This window comes from Prenolepis imparis, unplaced genomic scaffold, assembly GCF_030444845.1.
Source record: "Prenolepis imparis isolate NDT839.2.m4 unplaced genomic scaffold, iyPreImpa1.0 SCAF_3, whole genome shotgun sequence".
NCBI lineage: Eukaryota > Metazoa > Arthropoda > Insecta > Hymenoptera > Formicidae > Prenolepis > Prenolepis imparis.
In genome coordinates, this window is record NW_028141161.1 from 17,822,542 (window position 1) to 17,847,253 (window position 24,712).

The window sequence follows — 24,712 nt, forward strand, 5'->3', positions numbered from 1 at the left end:
TGGAAATCGATACTTTTTACCGCTGACCCTATGCGACGCAACCTTAATTTATGTATAGCAAATGAAAAAGTTTGTACGCTGTTGTCTGCTTGGTACCAAATGATTCTGTAATCAATGTACTATTAAAATGTATAATCGATGAATTTTTGGCTCGTCTAAAAATATTGGAAATCGATACTTTTTACCGCTGACCCTATGCGAAACAACATTATTTTATGTATATCAAGTTAAAAAATTTGTACGCTGGTGTCTGTTTGGTATGAAAAGATTCTGTAATCAATGTACTATTAAAATGTATAATCGATGAATTTTTGGCTCGTCTTAAAATATTGGAAATCGATACTTTTTACCGCTGACCCTATGCGACGCAACATTATTTTATGTATATCAAGTTAAAAAATTTGTACGCTGGTGTCTGTTTGGTACCAAATGATTCTGTAATCAATGTACTATTAAAATGTATAATCGATGAATTTTTGGCTCGTCTTAAAATATTGGAAATCCATACTTTTTTGACGCGGACCCTGTGCGACGCATCCTTATTTTATGTTTATCATATTAAAAAATTTGTACGCTGGTGTCTGTTTGGTACCAAAAGATTCTGTAATCAATGTAATATTAAAATGTATAATCGATGAATTTTTGGCTCGTCTTAAAATATTGGAAATCGATACTTTTTACCGCTGACCCTATGCGACGCATCCTTAATTTATGTATAGCAAATGAAAAAGTTTGTACGCTGTTGTCTGCTTGGTACCAAATGATTCTGTAATCAATGTACTATTAAAATGTATAATCGATGAATTTTTGGCTCGTCTTAAAATATTGGAAATCGATACTTTTTACCGCTGACCCTATGCGAAGCAACATTATTTTATGTATATCAAGTTAAAAAATTTGTACGCTGGTGTCTGTTTGGTATGAAAAGATTCTGTAATCAATGTAATATTAAAATGTATAATCGATGAATTTTTGGCTCGTCTTAAAATATTAGAAATCGATACTTTTTTACCGCTGACCCTATGCGACGCATCCTTAATTTATGTATAGCAAATGAAAAAGTTTGTACGCTGTTGTCTGCTTGGTACCAAAAGATTCTGTAATCAATGTACTATTAAAATGTATAATCGATGAATTTTTGGCTCGTCTTAAAATATTGGAAATCGATACTTTTTACCGCTGACCCTATGCGAAGCAACCTTATTTTATGTATATCAAGTTAAAAAATTTGTACGCTGGTGTCTGTTTGGTACCAAAAGATTCTGTAATCAATGTAATATTAAAATGTATAATCGATGAATTTTTGGCTCGTCTTAAAATATTGGAAATCGATAATTTTTTGAGGCGGACCCTGTGCGACGCATCCTTATTTTACGTTTATCATATTAAAAAATTTGTACGCTGGTGTCTGCATGGTACGAAAAGATTCTGTAATCAATGTACTATTAAAATGTATAATCGATGAATTTTTGGCTCGTCTTAAAATGTTGGAAATCGATACTTTTTACCGCTGACCCTATGCGACGGAACCTTATTTTATGTATATCAAGTTAAAAAATTTGTACGCTGGTGTCTGTTTGGTATGAAAAGATTCTGTAATCAATGTAATATTAAAATGTATAATCGATGAATTTTTGGCTCGTCTAAAAATATTGGAAATCGATACTTTTTACCGCTGCCCCTATGCGACGCATCCTTAATTTATGTTTAGCAAATGAAAAAGTTTGTACGCTGTTGTCTGCTTGGTACCAAAAGATTCTGTAATCAATGTACTATTAAAATGTATAATCGATGAATTTTTGGCTCGTCTTAAAATATTGGAAATCGATACTTTTTACCGCTGACCCTATGCGACGCAACATTATTTTATGTATATCAAGTTAAAAAATTTGTACGCTGGTGTCTGTTTGGTACCAAAAGATTCTGTAATCAATGTAATATTAAAATGTATAATCGATGAATTTTTGGCTCGTCTTAAAATATTGGAAATCGATAATTTTTTGACGCGGACCCTGTGCGACGCATCCTTATTTTATGTTTATCATATTAAAAAATTTGTACGCTGGTGTCTGCATGGTACGAAAAGATTCTGTAATCAATGTACTATTAAAATGTATAATCGATGAATTTTTGGCTCGTCTTAAAATATTGGAAATCGATACTTTTTACCGCTGAACCTATGCGACGCAAAATTATTTTATGTATATCAAGTTAAAAAATTTGTACGCTGGTGTCTGTTTGGTACCAAAAGATTCTGTAATCAATGTAATATTAAAATGTATAATCGATGAATTTTTGGCTCGTCTTAAAATATTGGAAATCGATACTTTTTACCGCTGACCCTATGCGACGCAACATTATTTTATGTATATCAAGTTAAAAAATTTGTACGCTGGTGTCTGTTTGGTACCAAAAGATTCTGTAATCAATGTAATATTAAAATGTATAATCGATGAATTTTTGGCTCGTCTTAAAATATTGGAAATCGATAATTTTTTGCCGCGGACCCTGTGCGACGCATCCTTATTTTATGTTTATCATATTAAAAAATTTGTACGCTGGTGTCTGCATGGTACGAAAAGATTCTGTAATCAATGTACTATTAAAATGTATAATCGATGAATTTTTGGCTCGTCTTAAAATATTGGAAATCGATAATTTTTACCGCTGACCCTATGCGACGCAACATTATTTTATGTATATCAAGTTAAAAAATTTGTACGCTGGTGTCTGTTTGGTACCAAAAGATTCTGTAATCAATGTAATATTAAAATGTATAATCGATGAATTTTTGGCTCGTCTTAAAATATTGGAAATCGATACTTTTTACCGCTGACCCTATGCGACGCATCCTTAATTTATGTATAGCAAATGAAAAAGTTTGTACGCTGTTGTCTGCTTGGTACCAAAAGATTCTGTAATCAATGTACTATTAAAATGTATAATCGATGAATTTTTGGCTCGTCTTAAAATATTGGAAATCGATACTTTTTACCGCTGACCCTATGCGACGCAAAATTATTTTATGTATATCAAGTTAAAAAATTTGTACGCTGGTGTCTGTTTGATACCAAAAGATTCTGTAATCAATGTAATATTAAAATGTATAATCGATGAATTTTTGGCTCGTCTTAAAATATTGGAAATCGATACTTTTTACCGCTGACCCTATGCGACGCAACATTATTTTATGTATATCAAGTTAAAAAATTTGTACGCTGCTGTCTGTTTGGTACCAAAAGATTCTGTAATCAATGTAATATTAAAATGTATAATCGATGAATTTTTGGCTCGTCTTAAAATATTGGAAATCGATAATTTTTTGACGCGGACCCTGTGCGACGCATCCTTATTTTATGTTTATCATATTAAAAAATTTGTACGCTGGTGTCTGCATGGTACGAAAAGATTCTGTAATCAATGTACTAATAAAATGTATAATCGATGAATTTTTGGCTCGTCTTAAAATGTTGGAAATCGATACTTTTTACCGCTGACCCTATGCGACGGAACCTTATTTTATGTATATCAAGTTAAAAAATTTGTACGCTGGTGTCTGTTTGGTACCAAATGATTCTGTATTAAATGTACTATTAAAATGTATAATCGATGAATTTTTGGCTCGTCTAAAAATATTGGAAATCGATACTTTTTACCGCTGACCCTATGCGAAGCAACATTATTTTATGTATATCAAGTTAAAAAATTTGTATGCTGGTGTCTGCATGGTACGAAAAGATTCTGTAATCAATTTACTATTAAAATGTATAATCGATGAATTTTTAGCTCGTCTTAAAATGTTGGAAATCGATACTTTTTACCGCTGACCCTATGCGACGCAACCTTAATTTATGTATAGCAAATGAAAAAGTTTGTACGCTGTTGTCTGCTTGGTACCAAAAGATTCTGTAATCAATGTACTATTAAAATGTATAATCGATGAATTTTTGGCTCGTCTTAAAATATTGGAAATCGATACTTTTTACCGCTGACCCTATGCGACGCAAAATTATTTTATGTATATCAAGTTAAAAAATTTGTACGCTGGTGTCTGTTTGGTACCAAAAGATTCTGTAATCAATGTAATATTAAAATGTATAATCGATGAATTTTTGGCTCGTCTTAAAATATTGGAAATCGATACTTTTTACCGCTGACCCTATGCGACGCAACATTATTTTGTGTATATCAAGTTAAAAAATTTGTACGCTGGTGTCTGTTTGGTACCAAAAGATTCTGTAATCAATGTAATATTAAAATGTATAATCGATGAATTTTTGGCTCGTCTTAAAATATTGGAAATCGATAATTTTTTGACGCGGACCCTGTGCGACGCATCCTTATTTTATGTTTATCATATTAAAAAATTTGTACGCTGGTGTCTGTATGGTACGAAAAGATTCTGTAATCAATGTACTATTAAAATGTATAATCGATGAATTTTTGGCTCGTCTTAAAATGTTGGAAATCGATACTTTTTACCGCTGACCCTATGCGACGGAACCTTATTTTATGTATATCAAGTTAAAAAATTTGTACGCTGGTGTCTGTTTGGTACCAAATGATTCTGTAATAAATGTACTATTAAAATGTATAATCGATGAATTTTTGGCTCATCTAAAAATATTGGAAATCGATACTTTTTACCGCTGACCCTATGCGAAGCAACCTTATTTTATGTATATCAAGTTAAAAAATTTGTACGCTGGTGTCTGTTTGGTATGAAAAAATTCTGTAATCAATGTAATATTAAAATGTATAATCGATGAATTTTTGGCTCGTCTTAAAATATTAGAAATCGATACTTTTTTACCGCTGACCCTATGCGACGCATCCTTAATTTATGTATAGCAAATGAAAAAGTTTGTACGCTGTTGTCTGCTTGGTACCAAAAGATTCTGTAATCAATGTACTACTAAAATGTATAATCGATGAATTTTTGGCTCGTCTTAAAATATTGGAAATCGATACTTTTTACCGCTGACCCTATGCGACGCAACGTTATTTTATGTATATCAAGTTAAAAAGTTTGTACGCTGTTGTCTGCTTGGTACCAAAAGATTCTGTAATCAATGTACTATTAAAATGTATAATCGATGAATTTTTGGCTCGTCTTAAAATATTGGAAATCGATACTTTTTACCGCTGACCCTATGCGACGCAAAATTATTTTATGTATATCAAGTTAAAAAATTTGTACGCTGGTGTCTGTTTGGTACCAAAAGATTCTGTAATCAATGTAATATTAAAATGTATAATCGATGAATTTTTGGCTCGTCTTAAAATATTGGAAATCGATAATTTTTTGACGCGGACCCTGTGCGACGCATCCTTATTTTATGTTTATCATATTAAAAAATTTGTACGCTGGTGTCTGCATGGTACGAAAAGATTGTGTAATCAATGTACTATTAAAATGTATAATCGATGAATTTTTGGCTCGTCTTAAAATGTTGGAAATCGATACTTTTTACCGCTGACCCTATGCGACGGAACCTTATTTTATGTATATCAAGTTAAAAAATTTGTACGCTGGTGTCTGTTTGGTACCAAATGATTCTGTAATAAATGTACTATTAAAATGTATAATCGATGAATTTTTGGCTCGTCTAAAAATATTGGAAATCGATACTTTTTACCGCTGACCCTATGCGAAGCAACATTATTTTATGTATTTCAAGTTAAAAAATTTGTACGCTGTTGTCTGTTTGGTATGAAAAGATTCTGTAATCAATGTAATATTAAAATGTATAATCGATGAATTTTTGGCTCGTCTTAAAATATTAGAAATCGATACTTTTTTACCGCTGACCCTATGCGGCGCATCCTTAATGTATGTATAGCAAATGAAAAAGTTTGTACGCTGTTGTCTGCTTGGTACCAAAAGATTCTGTAATCAATGTACTATTAAAATGTATAATCGATGAATTTTTGGCTCGTCTTAAAATGTTGGAAATCGATACTTTTTACCGCTGACCCTATGCGACGGAACCTTATTTTATGTATATCAAGTTAAAAAATTTGTACGCTGGTGTCTGTTAGGTACCAAATGATTCTGTATTAAATGTACTATTAAAATGTATAATGGATGAATTTTTGGCTCGTCTAAAAATATTGGAAATCGATACTTTTTACCGCTGACCTTATGCGAAGCAACCTTATTTTATGTATATCAAGTTAAAAAATTTGTACTCTGGTGTCTGTTAGTTACCAAAAGATTCTGTAATCAATGTAATATTAAAATGTATAATCGATGAATTTTTGGCTCGTCTTAAAATATTGGAAATCGATAATTTTTTGACGCGGACCCTGTGCGACGCATCCTTATTTTATGTTTATCATATTAAAAAATTTGTACGCTGGTGTCTGCATGGTACGAAAAGATTCTGTAATCAATGTACTATTAAAATGTATAATCGATGAATTTTTGGCTCGTCTTAAAATATTGGAAATCGATACTTTTTACCGCTGAACCTATGCGACGCAAAATTATTTTATGTATATCAAGTTAAAAAGTTTGTACGCTGTTGTCTGCTTGGTACCAAAAGATTCTGTAATCAATGTGCTACTAAAATGTATAATCGATGAATTTTTGGCTCGTCTTAAAATGTTGGAAATCGATACTTTTTACCGCTGACCCTATGCGACGCAACATTATTTTATGTATATCAAGTTAAAAAATTTGTACGCTGGTGTCTGGTTGGTACCAAAAGATTCTGTAATCAATGTAATATTAAAATGTATAATCGATGAATTTTTGGCTCGTCTTAAAATATTGGAAATCGATAATTTTTTGACGCGGACCCTGTGCGACGCATCCTTATTTTATGTTTATCATATTAAAAAATTTGTACGCTGGTGTCTGCATGGTACGAAAAGATTCTGTAATCAATGTACTATTAAAATGTATAATCGATGAATTTTTGGCTCGTCTTAAAATGTTGGAAATCGATACTTTTTACCGCTGACCCTATGCGACGGAACCTTATTTTATGTATATCAAGTTAAAAAATTTGTAGGCTGGTGTCTGTTTGGTACCAAATGATTCTGTAATAAATGTACTATTAAAATGTATAATCGATGAATTTTTGGCTCGTCCAAAAATATTGGAAATCGATACTTTTTACCGCTGACCCTATGCGAAGCAACCTTATTTTATGTATATCAAGTTAAAAAATTTCTACGCTGGTGTCTGTTTGGTATGAAAAGATTCTGTAATCAATGTAATATTAAAATGTATAATCGATGAATTTTTGGCTCGTCTTAAAATATTAGAAATCGATACTTTTTTACCGCTGACCCTATGCGACGCATACTTAATTTATGTATTGCAAATGAAAAAGTTTGTACGCTGTTGTCTGCTTGGTACCAAAAGATTCTGTAATCAATGTGCTACTAAAATGTATAATCGATGAATTTTTGGCTCGTCTTAAAATGTTGGAAATCGATACTTTTTACCGCTGACCCTATGCGACGCAACATTATTTTATGTATATCAAGTTAAAAAATTTGTACGCTGGTGTCTGTTTGGTACCAAATGATTCTGTATTAAATGTACTATTAAAATGTATAATCGATGAATTTTTGGCTCGTCTAAAAATATTGGAAATCGATACTTTTTACCGCTGACCCTATGCGAAGCAACCTTATTTTATGTATATCAAGTTAAAAAATTTGTACGCTGGTGTCTGTTTGGTACGAAAAGATTCTGTAATCAATGTACTATTAAAATGTATAATCGATGAATTTTTGGCTCGTCTTAAAATGTTGGAAATCGATACTTGTTACCGCTGACCCTATGCGACGGAACCTTATTTTATGTATATCAAGTTAAAAAATTTGTACGCTGGTGTCTGTTTGGTACCAAATGATTCTGTAATAAATGTACTATTAAAATGTATAATCGATGAATTTTTGGCTCGTCTAAAAATATTGGAAATCGATACTTTTTACCGCTGACCCTATGCGAAGCAACCTTATTTTATGTATATCAAGTTAAAAAATTTGTACGCTGGTGTCTGTTTGGTACCAAAAGATTCTGTAATCAATGTAATATTAAAATGTATAATCGATGAATTTTTGGCTCGTCTTAAAATATTGGAAATCGATAATTTTTTGAGGCGGACCCTGTGCGACGCATCCTTATTTTACGTTTATCATATTAAAAAATTTGTACGCTGGTGTCTGCATGGTACGAAAAGATTCTGTAATCAATGTACTATTAAAATGTATAATCGATGAATTTTTGGCTCGTCTTAAAATGTTGGAAATCGATACTTTTTACCGCTGACCCTATGCGACGGAACCTTATTTTATGTATATCAAGTTAAAAAATTTGTACGCTGGTGTCTGTTTGGTACCAAATGATTCTGTAATAAATGTACTATTAAAATGTATAATCGATGAATTTTTGGCTCGTCTAAAAATATTGGAAATCGATACTTTTTACCGCTGCCCCTATGCGAAGCAACATTATTTTATGTATATCAAGTTAAAAAATTTGTACGCTGGTGTCTGTTTGGTATGAAAAGATTCTGTAATCAATGTAATATTAAAATGTATAATCGATGAATTTTTGGCTCGTCTTAAAATATTAGAAATCGATACTTTTTTACCGCTGACCCTATGCGACGCATCCTTAATTTATGTATAGCAAATGAAAAAGTTTGTACGCTGTTGTCTGCTTGGTACCAAAAGATTCTGTAATCAATGTACTATTAAAATGTATAATCGATGAATTTTTGGCTCGTCTTAAAATATTGGAAATCGATACTTTTTACCGCTGACCCTATGCGACGCAACATTATTTTATGTATATCAAGTTAAAAAATTTGTACGCTGGTGTCTGTTTGGTACCAAAAGATTCTGTAATCAATGTAATATTAAAATGTATAATCGATGAATTTTTGGCTCGTCTTAAAATATTGGAAATCGATAATTTTTTGACGCGGACCCTGTGCGACGCATCCTTATTTTATGTTTATCATATTAAAAAATTTGTACGCTGGTGTCTGCATGGTACGAAAAGATTCTGTAATCAATGTACTATTAAAATGTATAATCGATGAATTTTTGGCTCGTCTTAAAATATTGGAAATCGATACTTTTTACCGCTGAACCTATGCGACGCAAAATTATTTTATGTATATCAAGTTAAAAAATTTGTACGCTGGTGTCTGTTTGGTACCAAAAGATTCTGTAATCAATGTAATATTAAAATGTATAATCGATGAATTTTTGGCTCGTCTTAAAATATTGGAAATCGATACTTTTTACCGCTGACCCTATGCGACGCAACATTATTTTATGTATATCAAGTTAAAAAATTTGTACGCTGGTGTCTGTTTGGTACCAAAAGATTCTGTAATCAATGTAATATTAAAATGTATAATCGATGAATTTTTGGCTCGTCTTAAAATATTGGAAATCGATAATTTTTTGCCGCGGACCCTGTGCGACGCATCCTTATTTTATGTTTATCATATTAAAAAATTTGTACGCTGGTGTCTGCATGGTACGAAAAGATTCTGTAATCAATGTACTATTAAAATGTATAATCGATGAATTTTTGGCTCGTCTTAAAATATTGGAAATCGATACTTTTTACCGCTGACCCTATGCGACGCAAAATTATTTTATGTATATCAAGTTAAAAAATTTGTACGCTGGTGTCTGGTTGGTACCAAAAGATTCTGTAATCAATGTAATATTAAAATGTATAATCGATGAATTTTTGGCTCGTCTTAAAATATTGGAAATCGATAATTTTTTGACGCAAACCCTGTGCGACGCATCCTTATTTTATGTTTATCATATTAAAAAATTTGTACGCTGGTGTCTGCATGGTACGAAAAGATTCTGTAATCAATGTACTATTAAAATGTATAATCGATGAATTTTTGGCTCGTCTTAAAATGTTGGAAATCGATACTTTTTTACCGCTGACCCTATGCGACGCAACATTATTTTATGTATATCAAGTTAAAAAATTTGTACGCTGGTGTCTGTTTGGTACCAAATGATTCTGTAATCAATGTACTATTAAAATGTATAATCGATGAATTTTTGGCTCGTCTTAAAATATTGGAAATCGATTCTTTTTCCGCTGACCCAATGCGATGCAACGTTATTTTATGTATATCAAGTTAAAAAATTTGTACGCTGGTGTCTGTTTGGTACCAAAAGATTCTGTAATCAATGTAATATTAAAATGTATAATCGATGAATTTTTGGCTCGTCTTAAAATATTGGAAATCGATACTTTTTACCGCTGACCCTATGCGACGCATCCTTAATTTATGTATAGCAAATGAAAAAGTTTGTACGCTGTTGTCTGCTTGGTACCAAAAGATTCTGTAATCAATGTACTATTAAAATGTATAATCGATGAATTTTTGGCTCGTCTTAAAATATTGGAAATCGATACTTTTTACCGCTGACCCTATGCGACGCAAAATTATTTTATGTATATCAAGTTAAAAAATTTGTACGCTGGTGTCTGTTTGGTACCAAAAGATTCTGTAATCAATGTAATATTAAAATGTATAATCGATGAATTTTTGGCTCGTCTTAAAATATTGGAAATCGATAATTTTTTGACGCGGACCCTGTGCGACGCATCCTTATTTTATGTTTATCATATTAAAAAATTTGTACGCTGGTGTCTGCATGGTACGAAAAGATTGTGTAATCAATGTACTATTAAAATGTATAATCGATGAATTTTTGGCTCGTCTTAAAATGTTGGAAATCGATACTTTTTACCGCTGACCCTATGCGACGGAACCTTATTTTATGTATATCAAGTTAAAAAATTTGTACGCTGGTGTCTGTTTGGTACCAAATGATTCTGTAATAAATGTACTATTAAAATGTATAATCGATGAATTTTTGGCTCGTCTAAAAATATTGGAAATCGATACTTTTTACCGCTGACCCTATGCGAAGCAACATTATTTTATGTATTTCAAGTTAAAAAATTTGTACGCTGTTGTCTGTTTGGTATGAAAAGATTCTGTAATCAATGTAATATTAAAATGTATAATCGATGAATTTTTGGCTCGTCTTAAAATATTAGAAATCGATACTTTTTTACCGCTGACCCTATGCGGCGCATCCTTAATTTATGTATAGCAAATGAAAAAGTTTGTACGCTGTTGTCTGCTTGGTACCAAAAGATTCTGTAATCAATGTACTATTAAAATGTATAATCGATGAATTTTTGGCTCGTCTTAAAATGTTGGAAATCGATACTTTTTACCGCTGACCCTATGCGACGGAACCTTATTTTATGTATATCAAGTTAAAAAATTTGTACGCTGGTGTCTGTTAGGTACCAAATGATTCTGTATTAAATGTACTATTAAAATGTATAATGGATGAATTTTTGGCTCGTCTAAAAATATTGGAAATCGATACTTTTTACCGCTGACCTTATGCGAAGCAACCTTATTTTATGTATATCAAGTTAAAAAATTTGTACTCTGGTGTCTGTTTGGTACCAAAAGATTCTGTAATCAATGTAATATTAAAATGTATAATCGATGAATTTTTGGCTCGTCTTAAAATATTGGAAATCGATAATTTTTTGACGCGGACCCTGTGCGACGCATCCTTATTTTATGTTTATCATATTAAAAAATTTGTACGCTGGTGTCTGCATGGTACGAAAAGATTCTGTAATCAATGTACTATTAAAATGTATAATCGATGAATTTTTGGCTCGTCTTAAAATATTGGAAATCGATACTTTTTACCGCTGAACCTATGCGACGCAAAATTATTTTATGTATATCAAGTTAAAAAGTTTGTACGCTGTTGTCTGCTTGGTACCAAAAGATTCTGTAATCAATGTGCTACTAAAATGTATAATCGATGAATTTTTGGCTCGTCTTAAAATGTTGGAAATCGATACTTTTTACCGCTGACCCTATGCGACGCAACATTATTTTATGTATATCAAGTTAAAAAATTTGTACGCTGGTGTCTGGTTGGTACCAAAAGATTCTGTAATCAATGTAATATTAAATGGTATAATCGATGAATTTTTGGCTCGTCTTAAAATATTGGAAATCGATAATTTTTTGACGCGGACCCTGTGCGACGCATCCTTATTTTATGTTTATCATATTAAAAAATTTGTACGCTGGTGTCTGCATGGTACGAAAAGATTCTGTAATCAATGTACTATTAAAATGTATAATCGATGAATTTTTGGCTCGTCTTAAAATGTTGGAAATCGATACTTTTTACCGCTGACCCTATGCGACGGAACCTTATTTTATGTATATCAAGTTAAAAAATTTGTAGGCTGGTGTCTGTTTGGTACCAAATGATTCTGTAATAAATGTACTATTAAAATGTATAATCGATGAATTTTTGGCTCGTCCAAAAATATTGGAAATCGATACTTTTTACCGCTGACCCTATGCGAAGCAACCTTATTTTATGTATATCAAGTTAAAAAATTTCTACGCTGGTGTCTGTTTGGTATGAAAAGATTCTGTAATCAATGTAATATTAAAATGTATAATCGATGAATTTTTGGCTCGTCTTAAAATATTAGAAATCGATACTTTTTTACCGCTGACCCTATGCGACGCATACTTAATTTATGTATTGCAAATGAAAAAGTTTGTACGCTGTTGTCTGCTTGGTACCAAAAGATTCTGTAATCAATGTGCTACTAAAATGTATAATCGATGAATTTTTGGCTCGTCTTAAAATGTTGGAAATCGATACTTTTTACCGCTGACCCTATGCGACGCAACATTATTTTATGTATATCAAGTTAAAAAATTTGTACGCTGGTGTCTGTTTGGTACCAAATGATTCTGTATTAAATGTACTATTAAAATGTATAATCGATGAATTTTTGGCTCGTCTAAAAATATTGGAAATCGATACTTTTTACCGCTGACCCTATGCGAAGCAACCTTATTTTATGTATATCAAGTTAAAAAATTTGTACGCTGGTGTCTGTTTGGTACGAAAAGATTCTGTAATCAATGTACTATTAAAATGTATAATCGATGAATTTTTGGCTCGTCTTAAAATGTTGGAAATCGATACTTGTTACCGCTGACCCTATGCGACGGAACCTTATTTTATGTATATCAAGTTAAAAAATTTGTACGCTGGTGTCTGTTTGGTACCAAATGATTCTGTAATAAATGTACTATTAAAATGTATAATCGATGAATTTTTGGCTCGTCTAAAAATATTGGAAATCGATACTTTTTACCGCTGACCCTATGCGAAGCAACCTTATTTTATGTATATCAAGTTAAAAAATTTGTACGCTGGTGTCTGTTTGGTACCAAAAGATTCTGTAATCAATGTAATATTAAAATGTATAATCGATGAATTTTTGGCTCGTCTTAAAATATTGGAAATCGATAATTTTTTGAGGCGGACCCTGTGCGACGCATCCTTATTTTACGTTTATCATATTAAAAAATTTGTACGCTGGTGTCTGCATGGTACGAAAAGATTCTGTAATCAATGTACTATTAAAATGTATAATCGATGAATTTTTGGCTCGTCTTAAAATGTTGGAAATCGATACTTTTTACCGCTGACCCTATGCGACGGAACCTTATTTTATGTATATCAAGTTAAAAAATTTGTACGCTGGTGTCTGTTTGGTACCAAATGATTCTGTAATAAATGTACTATTAAAATGTATAATCGATGAATTTTTGGCTCGTCTAAAAATATTGGAAATCGATACTTTTTACCGCTGCCCCTATGCGAAGCAACATTATTTTATGTATATCAAGTTAAAAAATTTGTACGCTGGTGTCTGTTTGGTATGAAAAGATTCTGTAATCAATGTAATATTAAAATGTATAATCGATGAATTTTTGGCTCGTCTTAAAATATTAGAAATCGATACTTTTTTACCGCTGACCCTATGCGACGCATCCTTAATTTATGTATAGCAAATGAAAAAGTTTGTACGCTGTTGTCTGCTTGGTACCAAAAGATTCTGTAATCAATGTACTATTAAAATGTATAATCGATGAATTTTTGGCTCGTCTTAAAATATTGGAAATCGATACTTTTTACCGCTGACCCTATGCGACGCAACATTATTTTATGTATATCAAGTTAAAAAATTTGTACGCTGGTGTCTGTTTGGTACCAAAAGATTCTGTAATCAATGTAATATTAAAATGTATAATCGATGAATTTTTGGCTCGTCTTAAAATATTGGAAATCGATAATTTTTTGACGCGGACCCTGTGCGACGCATCCTTATTTTATGTTTATCATATTAAAAAATTTGTACGCTGGTGTCTGCATGGTACGAAAAGATTCTGTAATCAATGTACTATTAAAATGTATAATCGATGAATTTTTGGCTCGTCTTAAAATATTGGAAATCAATACTTTTTACCGCTGACCCTATGCGACGCAACGTTATTTTATGTATATCAAGTTAAAAAATTTGTACGCTGGTGTCTGTTTGGTACCAAAAGATTCTGTAATCTATGTAATATTAAAATGTATAATCGATGAATTTTTGGCTCGTCTTAAAATATTGGAAATCGATACTTTTTACCGCTGACCCTATGCGACGCAACATTATTTTAGTATATCAAGTTAAAAAATTTGTACGCTGGTGTCTGTTTGGTACCAAAAGATTCTGTAATCAATGTACTATTAAAATGTATAATCGATGAATTTTTTGCTCGTCTTAAAATATTGGAAATCGATACTTTTTTACCGCAGACCCTATGCGACGCATCCTTAATTTATATATAGCAAATGAAAAAGTTTGTACGCTGTTGTCTGCTTGGTACCAAAAGATTCTGTAATCAATGTACTACTAAAATGTATAATCGATGAATTTTTGGCTCGTCTTAAAATATTGGAAATCGATACTTTTTACCGCTGACCCTATGCGACGCAACGTTATTTTATGTATATCAAGTTAAAAAATTTGTACGCTGGTGTCTGTTTGGTACCAAAAGATTCTGTAATCAATGTACTATTAAAATGTATAATCGATGAATTTTTGGCTCGTCTTAAAATGTTGGAAATCGATACTTTTTTACCGCTGACCCTATGCGACGCAACATTATTTTATGTATATCAAGTTAAAAAATTTGTACGCTGGTGTCTGTTTGGTACCAAATGATTCTGTAATCAATGTACTATTAAAATGTATAATCGATGAATTTTTGGCTCTTCTTAAAATATTGGAAATCGATTCTTTTTCCGCTGACCCTATGCGATGCAACGTTATTTTATGTATATCAAGTTAAAAAATTTGTACGCTGGTGTCTGTTTGGTACCAAAAGATTCTGTAATCAATGTAATATTAAAATGTATAATCGATGAATTTTTGAGTCGTCTTAAAATATTAGAAATCGATACTTTTTACCGCTGACCCTATGCGACGCATCCGTAATTTATGTATAGCAAATGAAAAAGTTTGTACGCTGTTGTCTGCTTGGTACCAAAAGATTCTGTAATCAATGTACTATTAAAATGTATAATCGATGAATTTTTGGCTCGTCTTAAAATATTGGAAATCGATACTTTTTACCGCTGACCCTATGCGACGCAAAATTATTTTATGTATATCAAGTTAAAAAATTTGTACGCTGGTGTCTGTTTGATACCAAAAGATTCTGTAATCAATGTAATATTAAAATGTATAATCGATGAATTTTTGGCTCGTCTTAAAATATTGGAAATCGATACTTTTTACCGCTGACCCTATGCGACGCAACATTATTTTATGTATATCAAGTTAAAAAATTTGTACGCTGGTGTCTGTTTGGTACCAAAAGATTCTGTAATCAATGTAATATTAAAATGTATAATCGATGAATTTTTGGCTCGTCTTAAAATATTGGAAATCGATAATTTTTTGACGCGGACCCTGTGCGACGCATCCTTATTTTATGTTTATCATATTAAAAAATTTGTACGCTGGTGTCTGCATGGTACGAAAAGATTCTGTAATCAATGTACTAATAAAATGTATAATCGATGAATTTTTGGCTCGTCTTAAAATGTTGGAAATCGATACTTTTTACCGCTGACCCTATGCGACGGAACCTTATTTTATGTATATCAAGTTAAAAAATTTGTACGCTGGTGTCTGTTTGGTACCAAATGATTCTGTATTAAATGTACTATTAAAATGTATAATCGATGAATTTTTGGCTCGTCTAAAAATATTGGAAATCGATACTTTTTACCGCTGACCCTATGCGAAGCAACCTTATTTTATGTATATCAAGTTAAAAAATTTGTACGCTGTTGTCTGTTTGGTATGAAAAGATTCTGTAATCAATGTAATATTTAAATGTATAATCGATGAATTTTTGGCTCGTCTTAAAATATTAGAAATCGATACTTTTTTACCGCTGACCCTATGCGGCGCATCCTTAATTTATGTATAGCAAATGAAAAAGTTTGTACGCTGTTGTCTGCTTGGTACCAAAAGATTCTGTAATCAATGTACTATTAAAATGTATAATCGATGAATTTTTGGCTCGTCTTAAAATGTTGGAAATCGATACTTTTTACCGCTGACCCTATGCGACGGAACCTTATTTTATGTATATCAAGTTAAAAAATTTGTACGCTGGTGTCTGTTAGGTACCAAATGATTCTGTATTAAATGTACTATTAAAATGTATAATGGATGAATTTTTGGCTCGTCTAAAAATATTGGAAATCGATACTTTTTACCGCTGACCTTATGCGAAGCAACCTTATTTTATGTATATCAAGTTAAAAAATTTGTACGCTGGTGTCTGTTTGGTATGAAAAGATTCTGTAATCAATGTAATATTAAAATGTATAATCGATGAATTTTTGGGTCGTCTTAAAATATTAGAAATCGATACTTTTTACCGCTGACCCTATGCGACGCATCCTTAATTTATGTATAGCAAATGAAAAAGTTTGTACGCTGTTGTCTGCTTGGTACCAAATGATTCTGTAATCAATGTACTATTAAAATGTATAATCGATGAATTTTTGGCTCGTCTTAAAATATTGGAAATCGATACTTTTTACCGCTGACCCTATGCGACGCAACATTATTTTATGTATAGCAAATGAAAAAGTTCGTACGCTGGTGTCTGCTTGGAACCAAAAGATTCTTTAATCAATGTACTATTACAATGTATAATCGATGAATTTTTGGCTCGTCTTAAAATATTAGAACTTGATACTTTTTTGACGCCTACCCTGGTCGACGCATCCTTATTTTATATTTATCAAATTAGAAAATTTGCGCACAATTAAATTACGTGTATTATACCAAAAGGTTTGTAGGCTGTTATTCTGATTGTACCTTCATAATGTGTAGACGATGTACTGTTCAAATATATGAAAGAATAATTTTTGGCGCGTTTTAAAATATTGAAAATTATAATTTTAAGCCGCTGACCTTATACTCCGCGGATTCATTTTACGTATATTATATCAAAAAGTTTTTAGGCTGGTATGCTGATGGTACCATCATTATATGTGGACAATGTACTGTTAAAATATATGAAAGAATAATTTTTGGCGCGTTTTATAATATTGAAAATTAGAACTTTTAATCCGCGATTCCCATACGGCGCACAATTAAATTACGTGTATTATACCAAAAGATTTGTAGGCTGGTATTCTGATGGTACCTTCATAATGTGTAGACAATGTACTGTTAAAATTTATAATAGAATAATTTTTGGCTCGTTTTAAAATATTGAAAGTTAAAACTTCTAAGCCGCGATTACATACGATGCGCAATTATATTACGTATATTATATCAAAAAGCTTGTAGGCTGGTATGCTGATGGTACCTTCATAATGTGTAGACAATGTACTGTTAAAATATATGAGAGAATAATTTTTGGCGCTTTTTAAAATATTGAAAATTAAATTTTTAAGCCGCGCTTCCCATACGGCGCACAATTTTATTACGTGTATAATACCAAAAGGTTTGTACGCTGGTATACTGATGGTACCATCATAATGTGCATATAATGTACTGTTGAAATATATAATAGATTAATTTTTGGCTCGTTTTAAAATATTGAAAATTAAAACTTTTAATCCGCGATTCCCATACGGCGCACAATTAAATTACGTGTATTATACCAAAAGGTTTGTAGGCTGGTATTCTGATGGTACCTTCATAAATTGTAGACAATGTACTGTTAAATATATGAAAGAATAATTTTTGGCGCGTTTTAAAATATTTAAAATTAAAACTTTTAATCCGCGATTCCCATACGGCGCACAATTAAATTACGTGTATTATACCAAAAGGTTTGTAGGCTGTTATTCTGATGGTACCTTCATAATGTGTAGACAATGTACTGTTAAAATATATGAAAGAATAATTTTTGGCGCGTTTTAAAATATTGAAAATTAAAACTTTTAAGCCGCGATTCCCATACGGCGCACATTTATCTTACGTGTATTATACTAAAAAGTTTGTACGCTGGTATGCTGATGGTACCATCATAATTTGCATATAATGTAATGTTGAAATATATAAAAGATTAATTTTTGGCTCGTTTTAAAATATTGAAAATTAAAACTTTTATGCCGTGATTACATACGGCGCGCAATTATATTTCGTATATTGTATCAAAAAGTTTGTAGGCTAGTATTCTGATTGTACCTTCATTATGTGTAAACGATGTACTGTTAAAATATATGAAAGAATAATTTTTGGCGCGTTTTAAAATATTGAAAATTAAAACTTTTAAACCGCGATTCCCATACGGCGCACAATTTTATTACGTGTATAATACTACAATTATATTACGTATATTATATCAAAAAGTTTGTAGGCTGGTATGCTGATGGTACCTTCATAATGTGTAGACAATGTACTGTTAAAATATATGAAAGATTAATTTTTGGCTCTTTTTAAAATATTAAAAATTGATACTTTATAGCCGCCAACCTATTAAAACTCAGATTCATATTATATGTATTAAATGAAAAAATGTGGAGGCTCGAATCTATTTGGTACAGAAATAATTCTGTATATAGTCTGCATATAATGTACTATTAAAAAAAACAATCAATTAATTTTTGGCTCTTTTTAAAATATTAAAAATCGATACTTTATTAACGCGAACCCTATATAACAAAGAGTTATACCTTGTGTATTAAACCAAAAATTTTGTACGCTCGAATCTGTTTGGGGTATAATAGTAATCTGTATAAAATATACTACTAAAAAAGACAATCGATTAATTTTTGGCTTTTTTAAAAATATTCAAAATCAATTCTTTATAACCGCGGATCTTATATAAAGCAGAATTATATTATGTGTATTAAACGAAAAAATTTGTACGCTCAAATCTGTTTGGTATAAGAGAAATCTGCATAAAATATATTATTAAAAAAATCATTCGATTAATTTTTGGCTTTTTTTAGAATATTCAAAATCGATACTTTATAACCGCGGACCTTATATAAAGCAGAATTATATTATGTGTATTAAACGAAAAAATTTATAAGCTCGAATATATTTGGTATAAAAATAATCTGCATAAAATGTACTATTAAAAAGAACAAGCGATGAATTTTTGGCTCTCTTTAGAATATCAAATATCTTTTATTATTTATATTCAAAGATATTTTATTGCCGCGGACCTTATAAAACGCAAACTTATATTATGTTTATTAAATGAAAAAAATTTGTACGCCCGAATCTGTTTGATATAAAAGTAATTTGCATAAATGGTACTATTATAAAAAACACCCGATTAATTTTTGGCTTTTTTTAGAATATTAGAAATCGATACTTTAAAGCCGCGGACCTTATGAAACGCAGAATTATATTATATGTATTAAATGAAAAAATTTGTAGGCTCTAATTTGTTTGGTGTGAAAGTATTCAAGTGTTCTACATTCAATGTACTATTAAAAAAAAACAAGCAATAAATTTTTAGCTTTTTTTAGAATATTAGAAATCGATTCTTTAAGGTCGCAGATCTTATGAAACGCAAACTTATATTATGTGTATTAAATAAAAAAATTTGTAAAGTCTAATTTGTTTGGTATAAAAGTAATTTGCATACATTGTATTATTAAAGAAAAACAAGCAATGAATTTTTGGCTGTATTTAAAATATTAAAAAATCGATATTTTATAGCCGCGGACACTATAAAACGCAGACTTACATTATGTGTATTAAATAAAAGAATTTGTACACTCGAATCTGTTTGGTTTAAAAGTAATCTGCATAATTGTTGTATTAAAAAGTACAAGCGACTAATTGTATATAATAAAACGAGTTTTTTGGATAAAACATTTGTTTAAAAAATTTTATAATATTATTTGCATCATCAGAACTTTTTGGAAGCGCGTTGTATATGTTTATAACTATACGAGAACTGTTTCACAAGAAGCAGAACTCTCGAAATACAACCAGTAGATTATTGTTATATTCGAAAATACGAATTCTTCGGTTAAAATATTTGTTTAAAAAATTTTATAATTATTTTTATCATCAGAACTTTTTGGAAGGGCATTGTACATTTCTATAACTATACGAGAACTGTTTCATAAGAAGCAAAACTCTCGAACTACAACCAGCAGATCACCTTTATATTCTAAATGTTTTTTGGATAAAATATTTGTTTAAAAAATTTTCTAATTGTTTTTATTATCAGAACTCTTTGGAAAAGCATTGTACATGCTCAGAACTATACCAAAATTATTTCGTAATAAGTAGAATTCTTGAAAATCGAGCTACGTTTTACTTGATATATTCAAGTAAGATATTTGTTGGTGTTTATTTGGTTTTAAATAATATTTTTTATTTTTAGGAGACAGAACTCTTCTTAGAATTCTTGTAGAACAATAAATCTTTTTATTCGTACAATTATTGATAAGGAAAATATCGTAGGACAAAGTAATATGCTGTGTGAAGTTGGCGTGTCAGTTTGTCCTTATTTTATTCTTTCGTTTAATCGCCAGAATTATTTATTTTTTATAGTTACTATCAAGATCTCTAAGAACTATTGAAAATAAAGCCAGAACTCTTAATTATTTATGATTTTCAATGAAATGTGTGTGATATGCTAGCTTCATACATATCCTGAGCGCGTTCGAAAGCTTCTTCCAAAACCTACAACCTCTAAACTTCAATACAAATTTAATTTACTCAGTTAACAATGTTAATATGCCTTTTTTAGAGATCTTGAAGTATATTCATTCATTCATTGTTTTTTGAAAAAAAAATCAACGAAAATTAGTTGTATGTGGAATGCCGTATGCCGTATGCCGTATGTATATCCGAAATAGTCTACTGATCTAAATATAAATACGCCGAACATTACCTTGAAAAGAAAATCTGTGCAAATGCGAGATCAGTAAATGTAGCATTTTATATATTTACCATTTGCAAGTAGTATAATCGTCAAATAAAATTTTAAATATTTATACACATATGTATTACACGTATTTGTTTTATGAGATTTATTAGGATTAATTAATTATAAACATTTTGTTAAACATTAGATCTTATGCTTCATCTTTATTATTAAATAGTATAAATGTATTTAGAGTTATAATCGGTTTCTGTTGAAATAATAATAATTTTAGCAATAAAATATATTGTTGTAAAATATTTTTACATTTAGCTATTATTTGATTAGTTGTAATTTTTTAAATTAATATTAAACTATAATTTATGTTAAAAACAAAGTATGTAGAATTTGCATATAAAGAATTTCTAATTACAAAAATAAAAAATCTAAATCAAATTCTATATATAATTTTCATACAGTTTTTGTTGTATATCTATAATTTGTATTGTAATTAAAGTTACTTCATAAATTTATTCTTTAAATTAATTCTTGATTAAAAAAAAATTATTATATTCTGCTTTTCTCATGTTTGACATTCGTGTGTGCATAAAGCTGATATAAAATCTGACGAAAAATAATAAAGAAAATCTCACAGAACACAAAGCAAAAGATATTACGTGATACTTGGCTGGTCTCGAATTTTTATTTCGCGTTGAGATAGAATTTCTTTAATTTAATGGCCAGGATTTGTTTTAATTGTCAAAAAATATAAAATTATTAAAAATAAAATTAAGATTAATAATTTATTCATACATACACTAAAATGTTTGCCCAATTGTAGTTATTAATTCCATATCTCTATTCAAAATCCATTGAATAAACAAAAAGTTAATATTATACATGTAATACTATGCATTGCGGTTTATTGATAGGAATGTCAACGTCATAGCAATTATTATTATTTTCTATCTCATGTCAAACGGCTATTGTTAATTACACGGGAAATGATAATCTCTATTATTATTGCACAGAGTCGGCATATTGCGCCTAATAAATATAGTCGTGGATTGCATAGTCTGTACAATTAATATTCGACAGACATATTCGGCAACGGTAAATGTTCCATAGATTATATCCATTTTCAAAGCTGCATCAGCAGCGGATAATATATCAATACACTTCATACTGTTTCATAGTATATCACACATTGAATAAAGCACATCGATGTATTCATGTAAATAACATAGTCAAATTATGTGACAAAATTACGAATTTGAATTATCAATCAGTGAAAAGTGTTGTAAACTTTATTGAATAATATCGCGAGTGTTACAAATAACGAAGAGAAATTAATTTCGATTCATATAAAAATAGTTGTAATCATATTAAAAATTTTTAATTATTAAGAACAAAATGTAGTAACAAATTTCTCTTCACAAGACAAAAAACAATTTTTCAAACATTTTTTTCAAAAAGTTAATTTTTTATCAAATTATGAAAATTAAAAACACTCGATTTTAGAAAATAAATGTCTGACCATATTTTATATTAACATTTTTAAGTAGAAATAAAAAAAACATAGGAGAAAAAATAAGCGAATTTAATTAGAAAAATAAAACATTGTACTCGCGAGAGCGATCTGCATAATTCGTAATTGGAATAATTTACAGTAAAAACATGAGCAAATTCGATTTATTGATCTATCTATGTGAAACAATGTCTTCGCGCAATATTACATATATAATGCAAGTGTAAAAGAAATATATATTTAAATTATAATTGTTTAATTATCTTTTTCGTTGGTAAAACATAGGTGACGAGAAATCTCATACCTCGGACATGTCAAAGTTGCGTATGCCCTTCACTTTTGGACACTTGGTCTTATCCTCCCGCCTCTTCCAAACACCGCCGGAGGCATCGATCAAAAGACCGATGAGCAACGCTATTGTTATCCAACACAATTTCAAACGTCTCGTTTTGAGATGCATCTTCGACGGGCATTCAGATTCCGTTCACGAGGACGCACGAACTGACTAGCTAAGATCGCGTACGACACGGTCTCTTCTCAACCATCGAGGCGACTAAAGGCCACGTATGTACGAGCGCACGAAGAATGGATGCGACTCATGACTATTACTATACGAACGAAGAGAGGGATTGCCACTATCACGTTCCTCCCTTTGCATTCTTGCTGCTCTTTCGTTTTCAATCGGCAACTTGTTCCACGCGTAGAATCCCCATGACTGACTCAGAAACCAGGACTCGTAGGCGTATGATCGTCGTTTATAGCTGAAGAGATGTGTTCGCTGCGTGCGAGTCGCTCATTCCGTTTTGTTATTTATATATGTTTCCCAGCTCGAAATCAGCAAAAAGAAAATGTGATCTGCAAGAACCTTTTGCGACTTTTTCACTGTCGAATTATACGATTGTAAAATTTACGATCGTGTCGTTCTTCGTAAAATGTTGCGCTCGTGCGAAATGATAGTCAACGAGGTGGTTTTACAGTTATAATATAGTCATAAAAAACGAAGACAATTTTGCATAAGCAGGGCTGATTTTACGGTTATCATCACGTTTGCAATTCAACAAACTTTATTTCAAATTAAATAAAAATTATTTAATCTTAATTTTAAAGTGATCTAAGAACAATACACTTTGTTATAATTATATCGAGATGTAATATTTTTCGAGAAATTATTTTTCTTTATATATTTGTATATGTGTGTGTTGATAAAGAATATTAATATTTATTCAATTAATAACTTAATATTATAATATTAAAAGAGATTAAAAGATATTTTTATCAGTTAGCAAACAGTATTACATATATTAAACATACATTCAATAATTAAAATGCATTAGCATGACAATGCAAGTATATATGTATATTCATTAAACATATATACATATATTTCAAATTTTTTAAATTTAATTACATTGTTTTAATTAAAATTCTCAAGAAAAAATTAAAAACATATTTGTTATGTATAACTGTTTAAGATTTAAAAAATAAGAAAAAGTTTAAGAATTCTTTAATTATTATTAATTATATAATTATGGAATTATGATTATGGTTGTCAAGGCTATTAGAGTGAAGAGAAATATAATCGATAGTAATATAATTAATGCGCGAGCAACGCTTTAATTAATATAAGTTTTTAAGACATGCGGCACTGGAATTCAGTTATGTACTATAGTACACGTATACGAAACAAGAATCAATTGTCATTCATCATGAATAATCGACGGCGATTCAGTAACAAATTAGCATGCAACAACTTGTGCGAAGCAAACGTGTTGAACATATAATATCGATAAAATTTTACTTGATATACCTATAACGAATCTTAACTAGTTCATTTCGCTAGTAAAAATTAATTATTAGAATTTATAAGAATTTATATTTATAGATTATATAT

At 30.5% G+C, this 24,712-nt stretch overlaps 1 protein-coding gene across 1 annotated transcript in view; it reads right to left on the reverse strand.

Moving 5' to 3' along the window:
- The window catches only part of Karl (lipocalin/cytosolic fatty acid-binding protein Karl), an 81,358-nt gene extending 57,841 nt beyond the window's left edge, over positions 1 to 23,517 (reverse strand). The window contains exon 1 of the mRNA XM_083033341.1: positions 23,126 to 23,517. Within this exon, the coding sequence (XP_082889467.1) occupies positions 23,126 to 23,281 (156 nt within the window). The 5' untranslated portion in view covers positions 23,282 to 23,517. The remainder of the gene's footprint in view (positions 1 to 23,125) is intronic.
- Between the last annotated feature and the right edge of the window lie 1,195 nt (positions 23,518 to 24,712).